The following is a 12,405-nucleotide window of genomic DNA, read 5'->3' as shown; positions in this document are numbered from 1 at the left end:
TTTACTTGTTTTGACTTTTTTGTCCCATATAAGAGGCTGACCTGAAATGAGGACTGACAGGCCTTCCTGCCTACTGAAGGTCAGAGGATCTTATGTTTACAGAAGGATTTGCCTTAAGATACTGCTGACCTTTTCTAGCAGATTGTTGCCGAGCTCACCGTTCCTTCTGCGTTAAGAACAGACCTGTGTGACTCATAGGCAATAATCCACAAAAGAAAGTTCAAGCCATTCTGTAAAAGGGAAAACCATTTACTGATAGAGCCCAACAATACCAGAATGCATCTGGAAAATAATCTTGCTACAATTTTTGAGTCTTGATGAAGCAATTTAGGGGTTCTGACTGGCTAACAACCTCAATGTATTATTGTAGTTTGCTTATCTGCAATTCTAGTATAAATAAGTTCTAAAATAAATTTTTAATTTTACACTTGAAGTGTGGTATTGCTATGCCACACACCTTGTTTTCCCCTTAAAAAGTTGTATTTCAAATTTAGGCTTCCTAATTTTCCTATGCTGATGCCTAATTAGTCACCAAGCACATTAAAAAGGGGCACTACTGAGATACAAATTGATGGTACGTCTGTCTTTAAAACATGTCATTCCAGAAATATGTTTAGCTGAAAGGCAAAAACTTCATCTAGGCTAGTTCAACAAAATTCTGGATTGCTATTTTTGTGATTATATGCTAAATTGAAATAGAATTAATAAGCAGTCTTAGGCACTGGCAAGAATCAACAAGGAGATTGTGAATGAGAATAGTCATGATATAAAAAGGTGAGGCATTTTCCTCTTTCAAATTAATGATGATTAATGAAATTATAGAAGGTAAAATAGCTTTTCTGTTTGTTTGTTTTAACCACGCTTTAAAGGAGATTATTTTGTGGCTAATGTACCTCTCATTGTCAATGGAGTTTTTATTCCTGTTATTCTATTGTAGTTCACAAATTTATGAGAATTTGTTGGTGATAACTTCATTTTTATTAACAGAGATGTGATTTATTTTCTAAAACAATATTATTTCAGGGAATTAAATTGAAGTGTTGTAAATAATGAAGAGTTGTAAACACGTTTTGGGAATGATCCTTACTTGCCTAACGTGACTGAATGATTGAACCACAATGTAGTTAGTATGTAATCAGAAAAAAATGGTTGTGTAAGAAAATATCTGTCTGTACCATACTGTGACATGTATAATTTTAGAGTTCCAAAAAGCTATACAACATAAAAATATGCTAGCAAGCACCTGAATCATTGTCAGACAAGAGGATTATCTGCACATCTTTTGATTGATCTAGAGCCAAATCCTGAAGCTCTACATCAATCCTACCATATAAATTAAAGCTCTCACTAAGGTTAATGGAACTCTTGTCTAATGTGATCATGGCAATGGTCTCAAGGTTATTGCAGGGTTGCTATTAATTTATTTTGTGTATGTGTGTATTTATGTATATGTGTGTATATATATATGTGTGTGTGTGTGTTCATCTACCTATAGGAAAGGTATGTATCTATTACATATGATCAACAGTTCTAGGATCTCAAGTATGGCTTCACTTGAAAGGACTTACTTCTTTAGTTTGTAAATTCAAATGAACTTCTTGCATTCCAGTAAAAGGTATTGGTCTTAAAACTTGCCCGTTTCCTTGTAGGCTCATTCCTCTGTGGAAAGAGCTGCATTAATTGGTGCCGTGAAGATTAAAAGTGTTCCTTCAGATGACACATTTAGTGTTTGTGGTTCAGCCCTGAAGAAAGTTCTGGATGAAGACAAAGCTGCTGGTCTTATACCTTTCTTTGTGAGTACTGGGTTTTAACAAATCAGTGGATTTAATGCTTCTGATAAGATGCTTTTGACATGAATAAATGGCCTCATCCCTAACAGAGGCACTGGTAGGCAGCTGGGCTAGAATATTAGGAGAGGTTGCATGGGTGTTCTTCACATAACTTTTTGTGCAGGAGGAGAAAATAATTTGAGCAGCTGATTGTTCTTCTCAGCAAAATTATGTTTGAGGTCAATTTTATAGTTGCATGTAGTCCTGCAGGGTTATAAAGTCCTAATTCCTTAATTCTGAACTGTTTACCTTTATTTTTCAGGTTCCAACTTACAAATAAAACAAGTTTAAAGGCAGAAAATTAAATGATGCTATCTCAAGCCCAAGTGCCTTCATGAAACAATAGTTTCCTCTTGATAGTATTTTAGCAAAAAAATGAACCTCCATAATATGCCCCAAATACCATGAAGATCAGATGCAGTCAGGTACTTGTGAGTAAGTAATTAATCTCTAGCAAGTGAGTTAAAGAGAATGCAGCTGTGGAAACTTTAGATGTCACCATTTCTTGTTATCTGTCCACTTCTTTTTTCTCCAGAAATCCCTGCTTTTACAGCAGGACAGCGAAGGCAAATATAGTTATGTATCAGTATCTTAAGCTCATAATCCCCCAAGTTTTGACATAGAGCATTGTTAGATTACCTAAAACTGTAAAGCTTGGTTCTACCATGATAAGAACCTGATCAAAAAGAAAAATTGACTATTCATCAGATCTGCTCCTCCTGCCAGTTCAGAATACTATGTTATTACTTCAAGTTAAAACAAGATTGTGCCATTTTTTTTTTCCTATGATGTAAGTAACTTCTGTTGTGGTTTTGTACACCACCAAAAAAATTCTTTGCTTATTTCCAAGCATTATGCTCTACTAAACTTGATAAGGACCACAGGCTATATAGATTTATTAAGGGGTATAACATGCTACAGAAAATATGTTTTTACTGGCCTCCACTGAAGAAAAAATCCTCACACAACTAATTTAGAAACTGAGAACTTCAGAAATGGGATTTTTTTAAGAGATTCAAAAATAAGTCACTTTTTTCACAAAAAAGTCATGTCCAACAATTGTTGTTTCTTTTCTTTCATGTTGTAACATTTTGAAAAGGGATAATGTGACTTAAATTTCTGTGAACCGTTTTCAGAGGAATTAGAAGATTAAGTTTGCTTATACTCATGGATTAGTGCCAAATGGGGCAAAGAAGCTTAAATTTCACCAGGCTCTTATGAAAATAAAATCTTTTTACTCTTCTTGTTATTAACCTTTAGAGAATGCTTTTATGTAATATGAGGATGACTAGAATGAGAAGTGGTTTTCATTTGTGCAGAACACTGCTAATTTCTAGGGTGCCTAGAACTAGCAAGTCCTTAGGATGACCAAGCACATCCTGTCAATTGGTTTATAATATAACTGGGAAAAGAAGCATTTCTAGGGATTCCAAAAAGAACTTTTTTTCTGTGGGATGCACCTATTGAGGTGGAGAGCAAACCACAAGGCATGTTTTATTTCTCTGTGTTATGATCCCAGCTCATAATACCTTACACAGTATCCTGTTTCTATATCTCACTGTTAATTTTAAATAATTGCAAGTACAGCAGGATATCACATCTTCATGAAGTATCTATAAATGTCTTTTTTCCTCAGCTTTTGTGCATTAGCAAAAAAAAAATGCAACTTGCCCCTCATAAATATTCAAGCCTTATTAATTTTTCTATGCATACAAGAGGAAAAAAATCTAATTTATGTATTCAGTGACAACATTTACAAAGGGTGATTTAACTGCTGTTTTTCTTTCTCTGTTTGTTTAGCTGTGCAGCTTTCAAAGACAGCAGAGGCTCTGCCTGAGTTAATACAGCCTGTATCAAGTCCTCCACTTATTTGTATACATAAAATATGTCAGGTTTAGCTTAGACTAGATCTCATTATCAGTATGGCTGGCCTCTTAACTCAAAAGGTGTGTTAATTCTCTGTCATGCTGAGCAGCAGTCCATGCACTGTATTAGTGCTCCCTTTTTTGGCTTGCAGATTTCAAAGGCCATTCCATTTCTTTTGTTCTTGAGTAATTTGGTGCTGTTGTATTTTGTTCTGGCGACAAAGATATGCACATTGCCAAGGAAACACCTTAGCCACTTGATTCCTTGTCTCCCTGTATTCACTGATCCTTCACTAAGGGGAGTGATTCAACATCAAAGCAACAAGTTTGATGGAAGAAATTCTGCCTGAAGAGACTTGTGACAGCAGTGACATCGCTCCTAATGAAGATGTCTTGTTTGCATCCAAGCTGCTACAGTCTCCCTTAGAAGCAAGGAAAGGTTTTGTAAGGGATTAAAAAGAAAACACAAGTAAATTGCAATGCCTTATAGGCATGTTCCTCCTCTTATTCTTAATGAATAAATGAAGAATCATTATTCTGAACTTGATAGCAGTGCTTTCCCTGTAAAGGTGAGTGGAGAATCAGGGTCGGGTTTGCTTGATGTGAAACAGGTTCTGTCATTACAGCAATCTGTTAACAAAAGGTTTGCTTTTCACTTACATAGGATTTGTCAGTCAGCCTTTTTTGGGGAGAGGCATTGTCTTTAAAAGGAATCTTTGCATTCCTACCCACCATCAATGTCCTGTAGCACTAGTAATGTGTATATAATTTTGTTCAGTAAAAGCTGTTGCCACTAGGGTACCCTGATCTCTACTTTTGTTTTCTTTCTTTCATTTCTGAGTTCAGACTTGTGTTAATTCATCTCTTTCAAAATACTTTTGCAGAAACTGAAACAGAGATATTTTCATATAGTAAAGCAAGGAGACTGTGCAAGAAAAGCACTTAACCATGTCAGGTGTTGAGGCACTAAAGTAGCCACAATTTACTGAGGAGCCATTTCCCAGCACAGATGATGTGCAGCCCTTCACATGGCCCCGAGTTAAGGGGGAGCTTTAAAACACGTGCTGAATTCATGTCAATTTTATTACTGTGAATACACACTGGTGGTTAAACCTGTGTGTAAATGCCTCTCTCACTTGGGGCCTGTGCTTCCAGCTTGACACAGGCCTCTGTGTTGGCAGAATGCTGGCTGGGATGCTCAAAAGTGAAGACCACTAAGTTAAGCACGCCTAAATTCAGATAGAGTGCCCACTGCATTCAAGCCTGGCTCACCTAAACGTGTGTATGTGGCCTGTGAGCTTTGTGCTCTCTTTCATAAGTCAGCACTGACAGACTGCAGCTGGCATATCCAAGGTACAATATACTTCAATGACCTCAACCAATATAGAGCTCCTACAACACAATTGTCTGCTGCCCAGCATGAAATCTCTCTGATTTTAGATGAAATTACTCTTCTGAATGTGATCCACAGGATATTAAGAAGCAGGCTTTTTCTATCCAGACTCACTCAGGAAACAATAAATCAGAATCAGACTGACAGACGAGCCATCTTTTCAGTAGAACACTTAGATCCTGACCACAGATTTCCATTTGGAAGAAATGTTCTTCAGACACGTACAGATGTCTAGGGTGATGTTTCTTAACCCACAGTTTGTGAATGATTGCTGTTCTGTAAAATACTGAATGGTGGTTTAGAGAACTGTTGCAGTTTTCTTCAGGCCACAGACATTCTCATGAGTGCAAGCTAGCAAGAACTGAATAGGAGAAAATAAAAACAATATGTGAACATTGAAAGTTCTGCCTCATTTTAGTTATTTGCAAATGAAAAGCTTTGTGGTGGAACCATGCAAAATGTGTCCACATCTTTTCAGTAGCTGTAGGAGGTATTCCAGTTGAAAAGATTGAGAGGAATTGCTCTCAGGAATCATAAAGAAGCATGTATGTTTCCTGACATAGCTCTCCATTTCAGGAAAGTAATACATGAGATGACTGAGTTAAGCATTTTAGCTGCTTTGTATTCACAACCAAGGGCTGAGTCAAATTTGAAGTGCACAACCTGAAAAGGAAAAGGCCTGCAGGCTATACTGAGCCATCAGTCCCATTTCTGTGATGCAGTCTGTCCCCTGCCCTTTGCACAAATGTGATTTTTCTGGTGTTACACAGGCTACAAATTGAGTTAGATTCATTCTGTAGTACTGAGGCGGGGTAATGAGAGTCCTGACAAGGGCAGGTGGTGTCACTCCAAGTGGTTTCTCAGAATTAAAGAATGTAGCTTTGAGGCTTAGACACCTGCAGAGAGGAAAACAAAATTATTTTAGAAATTGAGGTATACTTTACAGAATAAGCCATTATTTAAACAACTAAGCATATGTTGAACTCATATAATCTCTCACTGAAAAAAACATACTTCTTATCCTGATTAGGGAGAGTACCTTAACAGCAGTACAAAATGAATAACAATAATGTGTAACTTTTGTTATGAAATTTCCATCATTATTTTAATTGCTGGACTAACCAAGGCAATTTCACTCTGATCTTGTCAGAAAATTCATACCATATTCCATAAAATATATGTGTAAAAGCTGAGTTAAGTCTATATTGCACTATTTTTATTTATTTCCCAATACATGCATATTCCTTATGCATATTTAAAAACTGGCATTTTCATCATGGTATCCTCCATTGTGGTAAATATATTTTCACTCCATTCATATGTGCCTTCTTAGGAAAAATTGAGACCAAATTTTTTCCTGCTATTTAAAGAAATACCCTGCAATCTTTTCAAAGCAGCCTCTCTAAGCAGGTGATTAGTCTTCCAGAGAACTCTTAAATGTGCCTCAAGGCACTTCAGTTTTCTGGTTTTCTGTGTCTCAGAATAGAGGCCAGTATAGATAAAGATGAGATTATCTCGAAGCAAAAATATATTAGCTTATGATTTTACTAACTATGTACATACAATTACTTCTCAACTGTATTTGTTCCAAACTCTGGTTCTTAGGAGCTTAGTATAGAAAAAATACTGAATTGTCCCTTTTTTATTTTAATAATTACTTTTTTCAAGTTTTTCTGGGACAGAATGTTTGGTTCTTGAAAAGTCCGCTGGATGGACAAGTATAATTTAGGGTTTCCTTTCTTTTCTTATTGGTCTCATAATGAATTTGCTGAGGGACACATACACACAGAAAAATGTGTCTAGTTCCAGATATATAGGGAAAATCTGCAGGAACAAAATATGTTGCTTGACAATGTACTTGGCGGTAAAGGTAACCAGAAATACTAAAATAAAAAAAGCAAAATTCTGGGTTTGGCATTTTTATAATCATGTCCTAGGTGTACTGTAATTTATGTGTGACCTTGGATAAATTATCTAACTCTTTTGTATTTCAATCCTCTGACTATAACACAGCATACTTTATTTGTCTATTTAAACTGTAGATTGTCTTTTATTATGTAAAAAAATCTAGTAAATGACAAACATAGTCAGCCTTTTAGTGCTTTCAGAAATAAGAGAGGGTGTTTAAAACATAAGTGTAGCAATGAAAAATAATGTCAGTTTATATACCCTTGGTAGCTGGGGGTTATTGATTAAAATTCTACCTGCATATTTCCAATAAATTACAATAGCTCATTTTCACCTAGTTATATTCTCTTTCTACTGTGAAACTTCAGCATTTATGTTGCCTCTGCCTTTGACCCACTGGTCACACAGAAGGATACATTAAATGAGGCATGAACAGAACGAAGGAAGAACTGTTCCAGTGTTTTTGGATGAATCTGGGAGAAGAAGTTTCTCTGTGAAAAACTCTTGCAAGCCAAGTAGGGAACATATGCTGCTAGTGAACAGGTTCCAGGTTGCAGATCTCTTGAGCATAAACTGGTTACAAATCTCTGTTGCAGAGCTGTGGCTCTGATCAAGACAGCAACATTTGTCCATCTATTCTGTCAATAATAATTCCAGCACCTTTAAATTGCTCAAGTTCAGAACTTGTTTATGTACCATGAACTGCAAATCATTTTGGTGGGATTTGCATATGTTAAGATAGTACTGAGCCACACAATAAACATGTGGAACTTACAGAAAATACATAAAATATAGCATTAGCACAACACTGTGCCTATATTACAGTACTTATTCAATTTTTCATAAACATTTTATTTTATGCATCTGCTTCAATGGACTGTTATGGGAGCCTTGGAAAAAACCAACCCACAGTCTTAAAAGTTCCACTAAGGGACTACTTAAGTGCCACTAATGACTAACATAATTTTTTTTTGTTCTGTAATGTCTTATATTTTTGTTTATTGCTGTAACACTTTTTTTTTTTTTTTGGCTCTGCAGTTCTGTGCAACACTTGGAACCACCTCTTGCTGCTCCTTTGACAAACTGTTGGAACTGGGTCCTATTTGTAAGTCTTTGCTGCTTCTTTCTAAAATTTCAGATACCAGTTTAAGCCATGCTGAGTAATTTCCAGGACATTATGCTGTGTCAGTGTCCAAATACAATAAAGCTATTTATAGATGAGACCTTCAGTTACAGTTTTATTTCTAATATTAGGTCAAGCAGCAAATGTGCATTCTCAAGCTGTTAAATGGTTAGAGGACATTGCCTTGAGGATTTCTTTTCCGTGGGGAAGACATATTTTGGAATACTTAAGAATTACTGTAAGGGCCTCAGTTTGTGACATACTTCTTCAGACCCTTCTGCCCTGCAAGGCCATCTAGAAAAATGCTGCATATCAGGGAAAAGCTGAACTCTTAATTCTGCTCTGCACCAAGTGTTTTGTTTCTGCCTGGTTATAATAACTATAAAAGGTAGGGAAATATGCACCAAAAATCCCCATCTATTCTTAATCCTTGCTCTCCCCTTCCCAGTTTCCTTCCTCTTCCAAGAAAATAGGAAAAATGCCAGTGTGTTTACTACAGTGATCGAGTCATGGACTCTTCATAAGTATTTCTTTCTGTGTTATGGTTTGTTGTGTCAAGCTTTGATCTGCAGCAGGGCTTGGTCAAATCCTATGTTTGCTGGCTGATGAAATTGCTGCCAAAGCACACCATATCTCTCCAAATGAGAACAGGAAATCCATAGCTGTAAACCACTGGAAGCAACTTCATAGAAACACAGCTCGATTTGATGTCCTGTTAATTTATTCAGGGGTCATTTGCTCTGTGAGGTTTGCTGCCTTTCAGCACAAGCCCCAGTGACTCAATTTCTCCCAGTCCTTCTTTTTGAGCAGGTTCCTAATAGTTTGCTTAGCAGCTACAGATTGTTTTGCTGTTTGTGCTATTCCTAAAGACCTACTAAAATAGTGACACCAATATTTTCAGGTGTAGCAATAATCATGTGTTTCACTTCAGTGATTCCCTGCTTGTGTAGCAGAGCCAAAAGGATGGCATGCCAGTGAAGTCAGAAATCTCATGCTAGCTTTTCTGCTTAATCTTATCCTTAGCATACATAAGCAGCAGTCCTGTGATATGAAGGCAGTGTCTCAAATCAAGTATATTTTAAAATAGATAATCACTTAAACATTCAACATGTTTTAAAATAAACCTAAGTTGTGGATGTTGTGAATAATATTTTATTAGCTTTCCCAGACATTCATGCAAAAAGAAATTTTAGTTCACAAGAATGCAAATTTCAGCATGAACTTGATGCCAGACTGCAGATCTCAGTGGATGTACCTCTGTATGTGGAAATAGCCATCAGAATTATTTGGTGGCAAGTGTAATGTGGGCTTCAGCCATCACCTGATAGACCATAATTGTTACTGAGTGCATTAAAACAGTGTTCTCCAGTAGAGTGGGAATTCTGAATTAGAGTATACCTGAGCTGCTCATATTCCAAGATATTTCTGCAGAAACCATTCAGTGACTAATCAAAAGTAGCACTTTCTCAGCATTTCAGTGCTTGCTTTTGCCTAAGTGTCTCCATCCTTGAAATGAGTAGTTTGCTGCACGTAGTTCAAAGCATGTGCATGCACATTTATCAATATGTACAAAATTCTGTTTAGAAATGTGTTTGTGAATCATGAGTTAGAAGGGGAACACAGGTAATATTCTATCTCCTGCTAAAGTAGTTTTATTAGCATATAAATGATAGCTAAATCTCTATATACATTTTTTTGAAAGTTTATTTTATAATGGTTCTTAAATTAAAACCACCAAATAATTTATGTTGCTTAATTTTAGTAAGATAAACCTAGAGATGATGATCCTTATGGATCCTTTCCAATATGGGATATTCTGTGATTCTATGCTTCTGTAACTTTTTTCCAGCAGAAGTGGGAAGGAAAAATAATATGTTATATATACAATTTATGTATTAATGAAAACCCAGATGGTGGAAACATTTAATCTCTTAATTTAATTTGAAATTGGGAAAATAATAACATCAAAGAGAAACCTCTCAGGCACTTGGTTTCATGCAAAATAATTGGGCTTTTTAATCAGCTGTTTAATTTATTTCCTTCAATTATTTTTTAGGTAATAAGGAAAATATCTGGATGCATATTGATGCAGCCTATGCGGGAAGTGCTTTCATCTGCCCTGAATTCAGGCATCTTTTAAATGGAGTGGAGGTGAATGAGTGTTTTTTTCTCTAGCAGCCTGCTGAAACCTTGCTCTTTTATAGAATTTGTGTGTTTTTTATGCAGCCAAGATTAATGGCTCTTCCAGAATCTCTGAGTAAGCTGCACCTCGGTTTGCACAACAAATCCCTGTACATTCAATTACATTACTTAAATTTGTAAATTTTTAATGGTTTATACTGGGGCTATGTGAGTACCCCTCTATAAGAAGTTTGTCATTCAGAATAACAAGTAGTACTGAATCAACAAACAAAAAAAGAGATATTTTCCCCCAATATCGCTAAAGACATATTTGTAACATCCTACATTACACAAAAATGAGAAAAAATAATTTTGACAAATTAGTGAGTCATTATGTCAGGTTTTCTTCTTACATCCTTAAATTCGTATAGTATAGAGCCAGCAGCAGTATCTCAAACAGACAGAGTTTAATAACCAAGAGACATAAATGAAATATTCCCCTAACAGCACTGCTGCTCCTTTTCCGCTGCCTTGCTGAGCTACTTGGCATTCAGTTGCTTAGATAAGAGTACTTCAATTTCCTGCTGCTCCCCTCACTCAGATAAGTCCTTGTCTTCCACGCCAGTGGAGAAAATATTACTGTTTGGTAAAGCCAGAAGTTTAAACACAGCACTGATAGGCAGTGAGTAATGAAGAAGAGGCGGGAAAACCCCCTCACAAATAAAGCATTTCTTTTTGTCTCCTTTTTATCAGCAAATGAAGCTTGTTGTAATTTCCTGTGGGGGAATATTTTTTAAATTATTGTTATTGGTTCCTAAAGGAAATGAAACAGCATCCCTTGTCTGGGCCAGCGTTTGTCATAAGAGTAAATATTTGACAACCATGAATAGGTTTCTTACTTTACATAGTACAGGGTGATAGCAAGATAGATGGATAGATAGATGAGTAGAGAGACAGGCAGATCATCTTCTCTTATTAGAGCATTAGTTAATTGTTTACAAGTGACAGGGAAGGTTATGAGAAGCAAATGAGAACAGAAAAGTGCAATATGGAATTGTCAGACCTTGGTGCTGCTGGGTCCCCATCCCCAGCTTTTTAAGGCTGGTGCCTTCTGCCTTTCTTAAAGCATAAAACATGGATGAAACCTTTCTAAAATTTTTACCCACCTGGGTTTTTTCTGATGCCCCACCTAAACATGTCAATTAAACCAGGCGTGGCATATGGTGTATAAATGTGTATTTATTGCAAGTGCTTACTTTTTTGGTGGTTTTGATTTAGATGAAACAATAATTCTATTGCAAGAAAAGACCCTGTAAAAAAAAAAAAAAAAAAGAAAAAAAAAGAAGAAATATTTCCTAGTCAGTTGTAATTTTTTGAAGGAATATGATGTGCAGATTCTGAATTACACGTATAGTTTCTTTGTATAGTTTCTTGCTATATATGAATTTTGTGTCTATTAATTTCATATCCTAGAAAACATAGGGATTTTTTATTGGAAAATGTGATATGAACCCCAATAAGTGTTTCTGAGTATGCAAATGCATTTATTTATTTATTTATTTAAGATCACAATAAGATATACACTTTTCCATAACATATGTAGCAAAAAATATAATTGTAAACAAATTCTCAAAATGTTAATAATACCATTAGCCTTACTCCATACCTAACATGAATTCCACTCCCAAAATAAATGAAGATTTAACTCCAACAGTTACTAAATAAGGTGACATCAATATGAACATTATAAAGACCTGATCCAGGAATTGATTTATACTTATACAGACAATTTGACAAAGTCATATCATTATCACATGATTTCTCTTTTGTAATTCTGTTTTTATTTATCCATTCTCAGTTTGCAGATTCATTCAACTTTAATCCTCACAAATGGCTTCTAGTGAATTTTGACTGCTCTGCAATGTGGTAAGTATTTCAGAAAGGGAAACATTACAAGAAACAAAAATGAGGTTTTATTAGTCTTCCTTTCTATGAGTAGACATTTCTTTATATTTTTCAACTGAAATGAGGAAAACTGCATAGCTTTAAATCGTATAAATTATTTACAGAATTCAGACTTTCATTTAATCCAAATTTCAAAAACACAAAGTTCTGAAAGAGACCTGAACTCTGCATTGTGTTCCAAAAAGAGAGAGAAGTCCCCAA

The 12,405-nt window shown here is 35.7% G+C and overlaps 1 protein-coding gene across 1 annotated transcript in view; it reads left to right on the top strand.

Annotated features, from left to right (window-relative positions):
• The window catches only part of DDC (dopa decarboxylase), a 56,960-nt gene that overhangs the window by 20,894 nt on the left and 23,661 nt on the right, over positions 1-12,405 (top strand). The window contains exons 6-9 of the mRNA XM_064705569.1: positions 1,650-1,793; positions 8,034-8,100; positions 10,175-10,269; positions 12,098-12,165. Of these exons, the coding sequence (XP_064561639.1) occupies positions 1,650-1,793; positions 8,034-8,100; positions 10,175-10,269; positions 12,098-12,165 (374 nt within the window). The remainder of the gene's footprint in view (positions 1-1,649; positions 1,794-8,033; positions 8,101-10,174; positions 10,270-12,097; positions 12,166-12,405) is intronic.

The sequence above is a fragment of the Zonotrichia leucophrys genome, chromosome 2, assembly GCF_028769735.1.
Source record: "Zonotrichia leucophrys gambelii isolate GWCS_2022_RI chromosome 2, RI_Zleu_2.0, whole genome shotgun sequence".
NCBI classification, from domain to species: Eukaryota; Metazoa; Chordata; class Aves; order Passeriformes; family Passerellidae; genus Zonotrichia; species Zonotrichia leucophrys.
The sequence above is the reverse complement of the archived record's forward strand: the minus strand, read 5'-3'. Positions and strand labels throughout refer to the sequence as shown.